Source organism: Mustelus asterias, chromosome 12, assembly GCF_964213995.1.
Source record: "Mustelus asterias chromosome 12, sMusAst1.hap1.1, whole genome shotgun sequence".
Taxonomy (NCBI): domain Eukaryota; kingdom Metazoa; phylum Chordata; class Chondrichthyes; order Carcharhiniformes; family Triakidae; genus Mustelus; species Mustelus asterias.
This window is the reverse complement of record NC_135812.1, coordinates 65,931,399-65,948,464: the sequence shown is the minus strand read 5'-3', so window position 1 is coordinate 65,948,464 and position 17,066 is coordinate 65,931,399. Positions and strand designations below refer to the sequence as shown.

The window sequence follows — 17,066 nt, the reverse complement described above, 5'->3', positions numbered from 1 at the left end:
TGGCGGGCAGGATGGGAACGCTCCACCCTCTGTGTCCTCAGATAGTAGTGATAGTAGCGCTCCAATTTTCAACTGGAGTCGGTTGTTTGGAAAGCTATCCGATGGAAGCCAGGCATTAAAGGGGGCCGTGATTCAACTGCAACCCTGCCTTTAATTGCTCATTTGTTCAGTTCAAGATTGACAAAACCATGGCAACCCCTCTGCCTCCCCTCCCCGCTCCACTCCCAAACCCCGTGTGCCATTGACCCCAGCCGTAGCTCTTGGCAGATTTTCTCACTAGGAGAAAATGATCAGCAGGTGAACTGGCATCCCATATCCATGTGCTCTTTTTAAGTGCCTTTTGTAACTGGATAAATATGAAAATGGGCTGTTACACAACAGCCGGGATCAGTTTAGCTCATTTGACTGCATGTCTGGTTTCGTGATGCAGAGTGATGGCAACAGCATGGGTTCAAATCCCGTACCGGCTGAGGTTATTGGGTGACATGGTGGCACAGTGGTTAGCACTGCTGCCTCACAGTGCCAGGGTCCCAGGTTAAATTCCGGCCTCGGGTCACTGTCTGTGTGGAGTTTGCACTTTCTCCCCGTGTCTGCATGGGTTTCCTGCGGGTGTTTCGGTTTCCTCCCACAGTCCAAAGCTATGTAGGTTAGGTTGAGTGGCCATGCTAAATTGACCCTAGTGTCAGGGGGATAAGAGGGTAAATGCATGGGGTTACAGAAATAGGGCCTGGGTGGGATTGTGGTCGGTATAGACTCGAAAGGCCTCCTTCTGTCCTGTAGGGATTCCATGGTTCACAAGGATCACCTGGGTTAATTATTGAGAGTCACTGGGAGCACAAAGTGAATTAGCATCATTATACTGAGTGCCACCAGCCAATAGATTACCCAGAGTCTAATACTAGTTCCAATAATGTTTTGTTACCCAGAGGGTGGTGAGGAACATAGAATGGGGACCTCGCTATTCCAGGGAGTAGTTAATGTGAAGCGATTTGAAGGAAACTAGAAAAGTACTTGCAGGATAAAGAAATACAAACATATTAGATGAGAAGTGCCTTGTACAGAGGATGAAAACACGGCTACAGAGCAGTTGGGCCAAATAATCTTTTTGTTTAACCTCTTTTACTAATTGTTGACTAAATTTGCAATTTAAGTTCTTGCGAGGCCTGCCTACTGTTGGAGTAGGCTCCACTTCTGGCTGGATTACGGTGCCTGGTCTGGTTTCAGACAGTAAGAAGTCTCACAATACCAGGTTAAAGTCCAACAGGTTTATTTGGTAGCAAAAGCCACTAGCTTTCGGAGCGCTGCTCCATCGTCAAGTGAGTGGGAGTTCTATTCACAAACAGGGCATATAAAGACACAAACTCAATTTACAAACTAATGATTGGAACGCGAGTCTTTAGAGGTAATCAAGTCTTAAAGGTACAGACAATGCGAGTGGAGAAAGAGTTAAGCACAGGTTAAAGAGATGTGTATTGTCTCCAGACAGGACAGTTAGTGAGATTTTGCAAGCCCAGGCAAGTCGTGGGGGTTACAGATAGTGTGACATGAACCCAAGATCCCGGTTGAGGCCGTCTTCGTGTGCGGAACTTTCAGGCTGACAGAATTGGACCCGCAGCCTCATTTTCCATTGACCAAAGACAATTTCAAAGTGTTGGCGCGAATCAGTCACTCAGGTGTTAAATTTGAATAAATTGACAGAAACTTGCAAGTGTTAGGGGACACTCGTTTCACCAATAATTCTGTTTATTTTTAACTATCCAGGAACTTGAGAGGTTGGAGGTCGAAAGGATTGAAATGATTCGGCAACACCTCTGTCAGTACACACAGCTTCGTCATGAGACAGACATGTTCAACCAAAGTGTAAGAAATCTTGCTCCTGTGGAACCACTGGAGAACTTTCACGCAATAATAAAGCTGCTGCCTTTTGTCCACAATTGTTTTGGAAACTTAAGATGGGGTGTGGGGGGGGGGGGGGGGGGGGGGGCAGTGGGTGTGGGGGGTGTGGCAGCAGGAGGCACATTTATAGGAAAACTTTAATTCCAAAGTTTTATACAATTTTAACATGTGTGGGCAACATAGAAAGATGGAATGGTCCATCCGACCAGTTCTAATAATTTGTACCCCTCAATTGTCCCTTTCCTTGAAGAGCTCTACAATTCTCCATCTGTGCTATTTGCTTCCACTGATGTTTTAGCTGCTATTTTAATGTAATCCTTTAAAGAAAAACTCACTTCCTCATTGATTTTCCTCTGTGTGTATTTCAAAATGTTCTAGATAAGTTAACCCGCACACCATAGTCTCATTGCTTCTAGTGTTCGAAGCACTCGTTTTAGAATGTTGGCATCCCTGGCAGTAGGCTGCTTGTGTTAATTAGCTGTCGTCTTTTTTTATCTTGTCAGTAATATAGAGTAACTAGCTTATTGCTGCTCTGATGTTGGCAAGGCCCAAGCTGTTTCCAATAGCAACGCTTCCTTTTTAATGCTGTGGCAGGAATCCAGTGCAGAAGGTGGAACAACAACCCTTTACAATGATAGCTCCTCTTCTTTGTCTGCTGGTAGCCATCTAATCAGTGGTAAAAGGTGTTGGGGGGGAAAAAAAGGTTGCGTAGGCTTGATTTCTCACTGACATTTGATCTGGTCAACAAATCAGACATTAGCCTTCTAAATTAATCATCAAGGATTCAGAACTGTTTATTTGCTCAGCGATGCTTTGAAAAAAGGTCATTGAGATTTGTTTAATTGCCTTTTCAGCAGTGATCAAGTTCACTGCGCCCAGGGCTCCCGCTGCCTCGTTACAAGTAGCTGGCTAGATTTATATTGCATGTTTTGCGAATGCCTAAACTGGATCGTTTCATTTTACATGTGTTCAAGCTGCATGTAGCAATTTAGTTGAGTCTCTGGAGTCAATCCCACACAGATAGATGATAGATCTATATCTGGCCCATTAGCATTTTGGGTGTCAGTTTTCTGAAACCGCTTTGCAGTTTGACATGTGTTGAGGCCTTTTTTAAAATTTTCCTCCTTGCAGCTGCCAACTTACTTAAGTGCAGCAGGTGGCTCTTTACATTCGTGCCTGTTTACTTCAGCGTGTAAGATTCTTCAGTGGCGAGCAAAATTTAGATGCAGTCGAAAATAGGATTGCAGGGTGCAAAAGAAAATCCAATACTCTTTCGGTCACGGGGTAGGTTTTCTGACCAGCTCCACTGGACAAGTGAAAGGGGGAATCAGACATACTCTCTTTCACCTTCGTCCGTCGGGAAATAGATACAAAAGTCTGAGGTCACATACCGTCCGACTCAAGAACAGCTTCTTCTCTGCTGCCGTCAGACTTTTGAATGGATCCACCGTATATGAAGCTGATCTTTCTCTACACCCTATCTATGACTGTAACACTATATTCTGCACCCTCTCTTTTTCCTTTTCTCCTCTCTACTCTATGAATGTTTCATTGTGCGCAAGAAACAATATTTTTCACTGTATCCCAATATATGTGACAATAATAAATCAAATCAAAAGATTGGACGATTGTTCCCAGATATGGGCAGTGATTTTTTTGCCCCATCGTGGCGGGACCCACCTGCCTCAGGAGATTCGGCAGCCCAGCCACAATTCCAGTGACATTCGGCGGGACTGGACGAGCCTGGCGGTGGGTGGTGCTGGAAAATCCCACCACGGTTTGCACCTGATTGCTCTCATAGAATCCCTACAGTGCAGAAGGAGGCCACTCGGCCCATCGAGTCTGCACTGACAACAATCCCACCCAGGGCCCTATCCCCGTAACCACACATATTTACCCTGCTAATCCTCACACTAAGGGGCGATTTAGCATGGCCAATCCACCTAACCTGCACACCTTTGGACTGTGGGAGGAAACCGGAGCACCCGGAGGAAACCCACGCAGACACGGGGAGAAAGTGCAAACTCCACACAGTCACCCGAGGCCGGAATTGAACCTGGTTCCCTGGCGCTGTGAGGCAGCAGTGCTAACCACTGTGCCACCCCGCCACACTCTCGGTGGGCCATTGTGATCATCTGCCCTTTGTGTATGAGAAGACTCAATCATGCTGTGGGAGTCATATCAGCTGTAGGGCATCAGTGTAAATCAATGATCAACTATTCATTATACACATCTCTCCTAATTTTCATTTCAAACCAGGACAGAAATATGATCTGATATCGTCATTTTTAAGCCACTATCAAGGTAGAATTAACTCCCACCTTGTGCTGCTGCCTTATTAAGGACCCAGCGTGCATGCAAAAACAATCAGAATGTATCTGGTGCACAATCCCGTATTGTTCCTTTTATAATCTGATTCTAACATTTTTATTCCTATGGTTATTAAAGATTTAAATAAAAATTAATCTTTTTTTAGTATTATAGATTTTAGATTAATGATTAGGGACAATTTTTTTAATTTAAAGTTTATTTATTAGTCACAAGTAAGGCTTACATTAACACTACAATGCAGTTACTATGAAATTCCCCTCGTCACCACACTCCGGCGCCTGTTCGGGTCAATGCACCTAACCAACACGTCTTTCAGACTGTGGGAGGAAACCGGAGCACCCGGGGGAAACCCATGCAGACACGGGGAGAACATGCAAACTCCACACAGACAATGACCCTAGCCGGGAATTGAACCCGGGTCTCTGGCACGATGAGGCAGCAGTGCTAACCACTGTGCCGCCCATATTTTATTTACCCAAAAGCAACTTCTGCAGACTTTTCGAAGTCCCAAAAAGGACAATTATTTTATGCTGAATTACCCGGGAAGAGATTGTAAGTGAAGCATCTACAGGAATTGAATCAGAACAGGAACTGAAGTTAAAATGGCACAGAAAAAGGCAATTTCCAACGAGCCATATTCCACTCTCCATAAATTTGTGCTTATCCAAAATTTTGTTCCCATTCCCGAAGCTCGTCATGTCTGGTCCATCCCTCACCGCTGTGTTCCCTGGCCTATGTTGGCTCCAGGTCTGGCAAGGTGTCAGTGATAAAATTCCTGTTCTTATTTTAAAGCCCCTCCCGACTTCTCCATAACTTCCTGCAACCCATAACCCTCCCTCTGTCTGCTCCTCCAATTCTGGTCTTCCCTGATTTTAATTGTTCCACCATTAGTAACCATACTTTTCAGCTGCCTAGGTCCCAAGGTCTGGAATTCCCTTCCTAAACCTTTCTATCTTGTTTTCCTCTGTTGAAACGCTTCTGAAAATCTACCTGTGGCCAAGCTTTTGGTCATCTGTCTTAATCTCCTTATGTAGCTCAGTGGCAAATTTTGTCCAATAATGTTCCTACGAATCATTTGGTTGCTATATAATGCAAGTTGTTTTTGTGCCTTGGCTCATTATAGGTTAGTCCGCTGAATGAACAAATATGGCTGCACAGATCATATGGATGATTGAAGCAGTAATCAGCACTTATGGGCGTCAGTGGTTAGCACTGTTGAGCCTCAGCGCCAGAGACCCTGGTTCAATTCCTTGCTTGGGCCACTGTCTGTGTGGAGTTTGCACGTTGTCTCCGTGGGTTTCCTCCAGGTGCTCCGGTTTCCTCCCACACGCCAGTGATGTGCAAGTTAAATGGATTGGTCATGATAAATGCCCCTTAATGTCTCAAGATGTGTACGTGTGTAAATATACGGAGGTTGGGGGGCTGGTCCTGGGTGAGATGTTCTGTCGGAGGGTTGGTGCAGACCTGATGGGCCGAACGGCCTCCTTCTGTACTGTAGGGATTCTGTGTTCCCATCCTTTCTTTTCATTTACATGTGTTTCTCTTCACCAGTGCATAACCTACAGTTCACCGAAGGTTCTCTGGATTGATTCCAGAGATGAAGGATTTGTTTTATGAAGCGAGATTAGGCCAATATTCACTGGAGTTTAGAAGAGTGAAAGGAGATCTAATTGAGGTATATAAGATGCTAAAGGGGATTTACAGGGTGGATGTAGAGTGGATGTTTCCCCTTATTGGACATTCTAGAATGAGAGGCCATAGTTTTAGGCCAAGAGGTGGCAAATTTAAAACCGAAATGAGGAGGAATTACTTTACTGAAAGTTTATAAATCTGTGGACTTCTGTACTCCAGAGTGCAGTGGATGCTGGAACACTCAACATATTTGAGGAGGAGATAGATAGGTTTTATTTAGTAGCAGGATGAAGGATTATGGGGAGTGGGCAGAAAGGTGGAGATGAGGCCAAGATGAGATCAGCCATGATCGTATTGAATGGAGGAGCAGGCTTGAGGGGCTGAATGGCCTACTCCTGTTCCTAGTTCTTATGTCTTCTGAACTCCCTTACCTCAGCATATGTGCTAGTACTTACTTCCTTGAGCAATGATGCACATTTCTGTGTTGCTGTTGTGTTGTTCTGGACCATTGGCAACTTTGTGAGGTCTACAATTTAAAAAAAACAGTAGCTAGTTTGCATTTCCAGACAGGGTGTGTGTGATATCTGTGTTCTTCTGTGCATGGCTGTGGGGAGTGTATGAGAACCTGAGTCATGTGTACAGGGTGACATTACCTTGTGTGAGGTTCACTGCTTCACCAGTTGGGAGGTCTTGTGCCTCTGCCTCTGAGCCACGAGCTCCGGGTTCAAGTCCCACTCCAGGACTTGTTGACCACAGAAGGAGCATTCATGACGTGTTTCAACAAGTTGATAATCAGCCTGTTAATCCTTCCAATGCTTCCCAACTAATCCCCAAAGGGAAAAATGTACGTTCAGAAGATGCAAACAAACACCACTTCTCCTTTCCTTAATTCCTTTCAGCTCTCATATGTCAAGTTGTCCAAGGTGACCTCTTTTCAAGGGACGTGAGGATTTCTGTGTGTTTTCCAGTCTCGAGTCTGTTCCTTGTATTACGGAACATCCCAAGTTGAAGGACACATATGTAAGCATAGACATGTGCCCATTCTGTAGGCATTAGTAATTGATCATAACTTTGTTACAATGGTTTGACGTGTGAAGTACTGGAGGACAGGAGTATAGTAAGACACTCAATTCAAAGCTGCTGCCTCAGTATGTGACCTGCTGACCTTTAGGTATGGATAGGACTTTATAAAATAAATTATGTGAGGGCTTAACATATAAATGGTAAACAATTTATTGCACGCAATCTGCCTGTGTGATATTGAGTAGTTTACCTTGTCATCAGGGACAGGGTAAAACTGTGACTGCGGGAGTCTCTCAGGGTTCTGTGTTGGGGCCTCAACATTTTGCACTTTGGATGAGGGGAGTGAAGGCATGGTAGCTAAATCTATAGACGACACAAAGATAGGTAGGAAAATATGTTGTAATGAGTTTCCAGCTGGATATAGATGTATTGAATGAATGGGCAAGAATGTGGCAGATGGAGTACAATGTGGGAAATGTGAAATTGTGCACTTTTGCAGGAAAAATAAGAAAGCAGAGTATTACTTAAACAGAGAACGACTGCAGAATTCTGAGGGGCAGAGGGATCTAGGTGTCCCGTGCATGTGTCACAAGAAGTTAGTATGCAGGTACAGCAAGTAATTAAGAAGGTTAATAGAAGGCTATCCTTTATTATGAGAAGAATTGACTACAAGTAGGATGTTATGCTTCAGTTATGCAGAGCATTGGTGAGACCGCATCACAAATACTATGTACCGTTTTGGTCTCTTTATTTGAGGAAGAATGCAAATGCATCGGAGGCGATGCAGAGGAGGTTGACTAAATTGATACCTGGAGTGAGCTGGATGTCTTATTCGGATAGGCTGGACAGAAGGGCTTATTTTCACTAGGAGTTTAGAAGAGTGAGGGGTGACTTGATTGACGTCTATAAGATCCTTACTGGTCTCAACAAGGTGGACGTGGAAAGGATGTTTCCTTTTGTGGGTGGTCCAGAACCAAGGGACAGTGCTTCAGAATTGGGGGTCACCCTTTGAGATGAGGAGGAAGATCTTTTCTCAGAGGGTTATGCGACTTTGGAACTCCCTGCCTCAGAGGGTGGTGGAGGCGGGGTCATTGAATCTTGATTCTTGTTCACCAAAGGTTATCAGGGGTAGATGGGAATGTGGAATTAGAAACACAAATAGATTGGCCACGATCTTACTGAATGGCGGAGCAGGATGAGGGGTGAATGGCCTACTTCTGCTTCTATTTCACATGTTTGTTTGGATTGAACGAGTGCCACTGAGTGAAAGGTTTGGCCCTGCTCCACACAGACTTGGAAACTTCTGCATTCTAGATTGGCCTCCAGAAGTGGGTGTGGGAGACAGCTCTTGTGGAATCACAGGAGATTCTTCTGCCATATAGGCCCAAACAATACAATTTTTAAAAATGCATTTTACAGGATATGGGCGTTACTGACTAGTTCAGCATTTATAGCCCATTACCCTTGTGAAGGTGGTGGTGAGCTGCCTTCTTGAATCACTGCATCCCTGAGGTATAGGAACACCCACAGTGCTGTTAGGGAGGGAGCTCCAGGGTTTTGACCCAGCGACAGCGATGGTTATGGCCAGGGCAGATGTTTCCTAGGGTTGTCCGACTGTTAATCACACTCGGAGACCTACCATCATTTCACTTTCTCTGCCAAGCAAACTGATGTGAAAGGAAAAGAATGGATGGGAATGTATCATGTTCGCTAAAACGTGCTGTTATCTCCCACATCTCGAGTTTTGCGAGTACTGACAGGCCGGCTCCTTCAGACGGACCCAGTGCACAGCTGGAGTCTGGGAACCATCCACATTATCTACCTAGTCAGCCATCACACAGCTGTTGGGGGATGGGGGAAGTGGGGTGAGGGGGGAGTGGTTGCAACTTAGTGACCCACAAACTTGCCATATCTCCATCCTTCTCCCACAAGAGGTCAATGTGTAGATTTTGAATATAAATATTGATGATGTAGCAAAGAAACAACTTGCTGAGTGGAAAAAGCAAAGTAAAAGGTGTATGAGGCAGGTTTTTTTACACAGAGGGTGGTGGGTGCCTGGAACTCGCTGCTTCGGGAGGTGGTGGAAGCAGATACGATAGTGAGTTTTAAGGGGCGTCTGGACAAATATATGAATAGGATGGGAATAGAGGGATATATGGTCTCCGGAAGGATCGGGGGGTTTAGTTCAGTTGGGCAGCATAGTCGGTGCAGGCTTGGAGGGCCGAAGGGCCTGATCCTGTGCTGTAATTTTCTTGGTTCTTTGTTCAATAAATTGATCATCTTTAAAAATAGTAATTAATAGACTGAGAGTGTGCGCAACACAGCTCACTTCCAGTCTGAGAGAGTGGGTGAGAGAATGTATTAGTGTGTGGGGGATGAGGGAGACTGAGAATCATGAGATTGGGAGGGAGGCATCCCTCTCGCCCCCACAGGCTCCCACCCTCCCGTCCCCACACACTCCTTCTCTCCCGCTGCCATACACACATTCCCTCTCTCCTGCCCCCACACACTCCCTCCCCTCGTCCCCACACGCTCCCTCCCTCCCGCGGCCACACACATTTCCCCTCTCCCACCCCCACATTCGCCCTCCCTCTCTCCCACCCCCTCCACACGCACCCGCCCCCTCCGCACGCTCCCCCTCTCCCGCCACACGCTCCCCTTCTCCCGCCCCCGCCACACGCTCCCCCTCTTCCGCCCCCCGCTCCGCACGCTCCCCCTCTCCCGCCCCCCGCTCCGCACGCTCCCCCTCTCCCGCCCCCCCTCCGCACGCTCCCCCTCTCCCGCCCCCCCCTCCGCACGCTCCCCCTCTCCCGCCCCCCCTCCGCACGCTCCCCCTCTCCGGCCCCCCCTCCGCACGCTCCCCCTCTCCGGCCCCCCCTCCGCACGCTCCCCCTCTCCCACCCCCCCTCCACACGCTCCCCCTCTCCCACCCCCCCTCCGCACGCTCCCCCTCTCCCGCCCCCCCTCCGCACGCTTCCCCTCTCCCTCCCCCCTTCCGCACGCTCCCCCACCCCCCACACGCTCCCTCTCAATCTCACGCACCAACAAACACTCACTCCCCCTCTCCCTCTTTTACACATGCACTTTCTCACTACAGTATCCACCCACCCCACTGTAAATTCACCCTTCACGACCCCAGCCACGCCTTTGCTGACCCAAATTACTTCTCTCACCCCATCTTCACTTTTCCGGCCCTGCAGCTCTCAGCACACTCATGTCGCCAGTGCTCACTGCTCTTCCAACCAGGGACTGTTTCTCTGCCTCATTTACGACTGATTTCACTAGTGAACCGAGCAGTAGCAAATGCAGGAAAGAAACAGCGTGTGATTAAAGGAGCTGCCCCTTGCTAAATCCTGGTGTTCACTTACCGGCCTGTCTGATTTGCTTTTGAACACTGGCTCCAGGGGAGTGGGGGGTCACATACCGGGTCTTTGCGAGCCGCAATGGGTCATCTGTTGGATAAGCCTGGTCTACAGATTGTATTTATTCAACAAACCTATACACAATACAAGGTTTTCCAATGCTGCAGCTTAAGCTTTCAAAGCAAGTTCTGAAAAGATGACCACTTGCCTTTAAGCTACCTCGCCCCTAACTTTTCGCAGGCTTCCAAAAGGATATTTTAATGTTCTTTAAGCACAATTCATCTCCCTCCCTCAAAGTACCACCATGAGCTGAATTTTTTATTTAAATGACAGACCTCACTACATCTGTACTATTATTGGCCTTGAGAGATTTTCATTAGCAAAAAATGAGGTTCCCATATTTGCTTTCAATGCTGCCACCTCAGTGACCAGAGGAAATGCTCTCTATTTTCTCTACCTTGTACTTAGAATAAAGTGGCCCTACATGCGATGAGACAAATCCATAAGAAGACATGTCCCTTTAAACGTCAACCTAACAGCCTCTCCTTTCCGTGATAGACAAGTCTCAATAACAAAATGTGCTTCGCTTGGGCCAATAGGGATGGTGGAAAAACAGAGTGCAAGAAAGGTTAAAGGATTTTATTATCCTTGTGGATATTCCTCAGGGCAATTCTTTGACATTGACTCTACTTCCCAGATGCTTCAGGATCCTGCAACTCCCAGCCCTCATTCTAAAGCTAAATTTCAAGCGTAAATTGGTTGGAGCCCAAAAATAGTTCATTTTTACTCTTTGAAAGAAGATTGTTTCTCAGAGGAAACCTCAACATCAGATTTGAAAACTGTGAGGACGTGTATACATGTGGGAAGACTGTCCAACCGTCCGAAGTGTGAAAGGGGGCAGAATTCTTCAAATTAAAGAGCTTTTATGTCAATACGGAGAAAATCCTACAAGAGGGAGAGTGGTGCTGGATCAGCAAGTGGTAGAAGTTTCAGTGGGGGAGCATTTTGGTGACAGTGACCATAAGTCAGTAGGATTTAATGTAGTTATGGAAAGGGACAAAGATGGACTGGAAATAAAGGTTCTGAATTGGGGGAGGGCCAATTCTAATAGGATATGACAGGATCCGGCCAAAGTTAACTGGGAGCAGCTACTTGTAGGAAAATCTACAGAGCAGTGAGAGTCATTCAAAAAGAAAATAGAGAGAGTACAGAGCCAACATGTTCCTGTGAAAGTGAAAGGCGAGAGCAACAAACCCAAAGAACCCTGGATGTTAGGGGGTATCCAGGGTTGGATAAGGGAAAAAAGGGAGGCTTATGGCAGACACTGAGGGCTCAAAACAGCAGAAGCCCTAGAGGAGTATAGAAAGTGCAAGGGATTACGTAAAAATGAAATTAGGAGAGCAAAAGAAGGCATGAAAAAAAAACACTGGTAGGTAAAATAAAGGAAAATCCAAAGGTGTTTTATAAGTGTATTGAAGGTAGGAAGATGACCAGAGAAAGAGTAAGGCCCAGTAGGGGCCAACGAGGCCATTGAGGCGGGAGCCAGAAGATGTAGGAGAGGTTTTACTTTGCATCTGTGTTCACAATGGAGAAGGATGATGTAGGTATAGAAATTAGGGAGGGGAATTGTGATTTACTTAAATAACAATGTTGAGAGGGAGGAGGTATTAATGGGTCTAAAAGTGGATAAATCCCCAAGCCCAGATGAGATGTATTCTAAGCTGCTGTGGGAGGCAAGGGAGGAGATTGCAGCAACTCTGACAATTTTAAAATCATCTCTGGCCACAGGAGAGGTAAGAAGTTTAACAACACCAGGTTGTGTTTAACAACACAGGAGAGGTACCAGAGGACCGCAGGACATACTAATGTGGTACCATTATTCAAGAAGGGAAGTAGGGGAAAAACAGGAAATTACAATGAGTGGTAGGGAAACTATTGGAAATAAAACTGAGGGACAGAATTAATCTCCACTTGGAGAGGGAAGGATTAATCAAGGATAGTCAGCATGGTTTTCTCAAAGGGAGATCATGTCTTGCAAATTTGATTGAATTTTTTGAGGAGGTGACTAGGTGTGTAGATGAGGGTTGGGCAGTGAATGTAGTCGATATGGCCTTCAGTAAGGCTTTTGACAAGGTCCCACATGGGAGGCTTATGAACATGGTAAGAGCCTATGGGACCCAGGGCAATTTGGCAAATTGGATCAAAAACTGGCTTTGTGACAGGATGTGGAGATGCCGGCATTGGACTGGGGTGAACGCAGTAAGGGTTTTAACAACACTTTAACCTGGTGTTGTTAAAACCCTTACTTTGTGACAGGAGGCAGAGGGTGATGGTTGAAGGCTGTTTTTGTGACTGTAAGCCTGTGTCCAGTGGTGTTCCACAGGTATGGTGCTGGCTCCCTTGTTGTTTGTGGTGTACATTAATGATCTGGACATGAATGTAGGAGATATGATAAGTAAGTTCACAGGTGACACAGAAGTTGGTGGTGTGGTAAATAGTGAGGAGCGAAGCCTTTGATTACAGAATGATATAGACGTGCTGGTTCAATGGGCAGAACAGTGACAAATGGAATTTAACCCTGAAAAGTGTGAGGTGATACATTTTGGAAGGACTAAGAAGGCAAGGGAATATACAGTGAATGTTCGGGCCCAAAAAGTACAGAGGATCAGAGGGACCTTGGTGTGCATGTCCATGGATCTCTGAAGACAGCAGGATAGGTAGATAGGGTGGTTAAGAAGGCATATGGGATACTTGCCTTTATGAACCGAGGCATTTAATATAAGAGCAGGGAGATTATGATGGCACTTTATGAAACACTAGTTTGGCCACAGCTAGAGTACTGTGTGCAGTTCTGGTCACCACACTGTAGGAAGGATATGATTGCAATAGAGAAGGTGCAGAGGAGATTCACCAGGATGTTGCCTGGGCTGGAGCGGTTCAGCTGGATAGGATGGGGTGGTTTTCCTTGGAGCAGAGAAGGCTAAGGGGAGACCTGATGGAGGTGTACAAAATTATGAGTGGCATAGATAGGGTGGATAGGAAGAAACCTTTCCCCGTCATGGAAGGGTCAAGAACCAGGAGGAATAGATTTAAGTTTAGGGACAGGAGGTTTATAGAAGATGTGAGGAAAAACTTTTTCACCCCAGGGGTGGTGGGAGTCTGGAATGCACTGCCTGAAAGGGTGGTGGAGGCGGGAACTCTCACAAGGGCCTCTTTCCATGTTGTATAACTTTGTGACTCAACCACATTTACAAATTTGGGAGTTTCTCGAATCTGGCAGAATGCTTTGGAAATTGCGGGTGCGATCTTACCAGCGGTGCACGCCACAACCCAGCTGCAGCGAAGTCAGAATTACAGCCAAATCTCCGTTCACAGCAGTGGGATGGGAAAATCCCGCTGGTGTGAATGGTCGTAACATTCCAGCCTGTGTGTTTGTGTTTGAGGCAGAGCGACCAGCGCGAAGTAAGTTTCTCTTGTTAGAGGTTGTAAAGGATATTATATGTTGGTCGTGGACAATTGTGGAGCACTGTCCTTCCATTGCCGATGTAGCCTACCCTATACATTACCACCTTAAATATTGTTCACACCCAAGTCATGGCCTTGTACCATCCGAGACTGCATCATATATGTCGAACCACAGTTTGCTCTGAGTGGGGCTTCCCGCTCTGTACCAAGCGGCCTGACTGAATTGTCCTGGTGCAGTCCTCCTGCCAGGGTGAGTCAATTTTCCAGATCTTTCCGATATGTATGGGAGCCTACTGCTCAAACGCAATAAGAGAAAATATTATTTTAGGCTGAGGCACTGATATTTCCCTTCTCTGCACTGTAAAAAGAAACTTTCTGTTGCGTTTGTTTAAGGGTTTATGGAGTTAGTGTTTTCAAAAGAAAAACCTCACACCCAGCCCCTTTATGGGTGCCAAATTTCTCAGTTGCTATCAGGGATTATCAGGATATGAAAATCTTTTCCAAAGTGTTTGGATATTAACTCATGCTAAGCAAATTTCTGATTATATTGATCCAGTTTTGTTTCTTGCAGTTCTGAGTTAGCTTTCATTACAGTAAGTTCATACAATCAAAGCAGCATCTCGTCTTACTCAAGCTGATAATGTTGGCCTCTCCTTAATGGCAAAGACTGAAGACTTAACAGTTCAGCTTAGCTGCTGATAGACCATTGTTATCAGGGAAAGAAGCCTTTTGTCCACAGTTTATGATGAAGGTAATTATTTAAACTAGGTGGCAAAACAAAATGTACAGTTTATTACAGACCTCAACTCAAAAACCGCAGTTTAAATTCTTTCACAGCACAGTGGCAAAGTGGTTAGCACTGTTGCCTCACAGCGCCAGGGACCCAGGTTCAATTCCAGCCTTGGGCCACTGTCTGTGTGGAGTGTGCACATTCTCCCCGTGTCTGCGTGGGCTTCCTCCGTGTGCTCCAGTTTCCTCTCTCACTCCAAAGATATGCAGGTTAGGTTGATTGGCCATGTTAAATTAACCCTAGTGTCAGCGGAATTAGCAGACTAAACGTGTGGGGTTACGGGAATAGGGCCTGGGTGGGGTTGTGGTTGGTACAGACTCGATGGGTCGAATGGCCTCCTCCTGTACTGTAGGGATTCCATATGGACATTACTTTTTTAAAAATTCATTCTTGGGACATGGACATTGCTGGCTTGTTGCCCTTGGAGAGCAGTGCAGAGTTGACCACATTGCTCCCTCCCTAACAGCTATGGGTGTACCTACATCTCGGGGACTGCAACAGTTCAAGAAGGCGGCTCACCATCATCGCCTTAAGGGCAACTAGGGATGGGCAATCCCAGTCAGCGACACCCACATCCCACTAATGAATTTTTTAAAAAATCCAAAGCGCATCTACTTTATCTCCTTTCGTACTTTGGGTCACAACAGCCTACAAGCTTCTCGAATATAAGCTCAGCATCACCAACCAAACCTGTAGATTCATCTTCGTCTTCCATTATTCTTTCCTCAGCTCTCCGACTCTTTGCAACATTGATGTATTCCTGGTGAGCAACTAAGGCAAGAATAGGCCAAGGCAGACCCGGGTGACGCATCAATGGGCAGTCCACATCCCTAATACAAAAGCGAAATACAAAATAAAAACAGAAAATGCTGGAAATACACAGCAGGTCAGGCAGCATCTGTGGAGAGAGAGAGAGAGAAAGAAAGTCGATGGTTGAGTCCAAAATGACTCTTCTTAGGACCACAGCATTTTTATTTAACATTTCAGTTAAATGACCTTTTGTCAGAATGAAAGGATGAAGAACAAGCGGGCATAGATTGAAAGTTATTGGCAAAAGCGATATGAGAAATATTTTTGATTTGATTTATTATTGTCACGTATTAGTATACAGTGAAAAGTATTGTTTCTTGCATGCTATACAAAGCATACCGTTCATAGAAAAGGAAAGGAGAGGGTGTAGAATGTTGTGTTACAGTCATAGCTAGGGTGTAGAGAAAGATCAGCTTAGTGCGAGATAGGTCCATTCAAATGTCTGATGGCAGCAGGGGAGAAGCTGCTCTTGAGTTGGATGTCATATGTCCTCAGACTTTTGTATCTTTTTCCCGACAGAAGAAGGTGGAAGAGAGAATGTCTGGGGTGCGTGCAGTCCTTAATTATGCTGGCTACTTTTCCGAGGCAGCAGGAAGTGTAGACCGAGTCAATGGATGGGAAGCTGGTTTGCGTGATGGATTGGGCTACATTCACGACCCTTTGTAGTTTCTTGAGGCCTTGGGCAGAGCAGGAGCCATACCAAGCTGTGATACAACCAGAAAGAATGCTTTCTATGGTGCATCTGTAAAAGTTGGTCAGAGTCGTTGCTGACATGGCAAATTTCCTTAGTCTTCTGAGAAAGTAGAGGCGTTGGTGGGCTTTCTTAATTATAGTGTTGGCATGGGGGGACCAGGACAGGTTGTTGGTGATCCGGACAGCTAAAAACTTGAAGCTCTCGACCATTTCTACTTCGACCCCATTGATGTAGACAGGGGCATGTTCTCCACTACGCTTCCTGAAGTCGATGACTATCTCCTTCGTATTGTTGACATTGAGGGAGAGATTTTTGTCATCGCACCAAATTCTCTATCTCTTTCCTGTATCTTTTTCACGCAGCATGTGGTTTAAAGGTCTGGGATGCTTTAAGATTGTGGCAGAGGCAGTTTCAATTGAAGCATTCAAAAGGGACTGACCCTATTAAATGAACAGGAAGGTTATGGGGAGAAGCTTGGAGAATGGTACAAAGAGACTGGCTCATTTGGGGAGAGCTAGTGCTGATACGATGGGTCAAATGGCCTCCTTCTGCATTGTAGCAACTCTGTGATTCTGGGGAATGCTTGCCAGTTTGTAACGAAAGTCTAGCAGGGTTTCACACTTAGTTTTTTTTTTCTCATTTCTAGACTATTGAACCAGTGGACAAGCTACTCCAGAAGGTTGACCCCAGCAACGACAGAGAATTATGGGTAAAAGAGCACAAGACAGGCCACATCCGGCCTGTGGACATGGAATTATAGAGAGCAAGCCCTTAGAGGCAATACATATTTTTTTCCCACAGGCATTGACTGAGCAGTTAATTGTTGCTGTTCTTCAGACGAATGGATTGAACCGAGGAGATGAAGTGCAATGAAAGTTACAGTACAAGCTCATAACCCAGTGCCTTTTGTGTTCATGGAACAAAAAAATGTTTAAATATTTAGCCACCCGTGTCAACTTTAATAAGCAGTTTGTTTTTTTTGTGCTAATAGGAGTTTTCTTGCAGATCAAACTGCCTGTTCGCCAGCAATGGTGGAAGAGCTTTCTTTTGCATGCTAAGCATG

At 45.8% G+C, this 17,066-nt stretch overlaps 1 protein-coding gene across 40 annotated transcripts in view; it reads left to right on the top strand.

Annotated features, from left to right (window-relative positions):
* The window catches only part of gas7b (growth arrest-specific 7b), a 718,490-nt gene extending 701,652 nt beyond the window's left edge, over positions 1-16,838 (top strand). For all 40 annotated transcript variants that reach the window (XM_078225370.1, XM_078225385.1, XM_078225378.1 and 37 more), the window contains 2 exons: positions 1,762-1,860; positions 16,650-16,838. In XM_078225370.1, the coding sequence (XP_078081496.1) occupies positions 1,762-1,860; positions 16,650-16,763 (213 nt within the window). In that variant the 3' untranslated portion in view covers positions 16,764-16,838. The remainder of the gene's footprint in view (positions 1-1,761; positions 1,861-16,649) is intronic.
* The last annotated feature ends 228 nt before the right edge of the window (positions 16,839-17,066 follow it).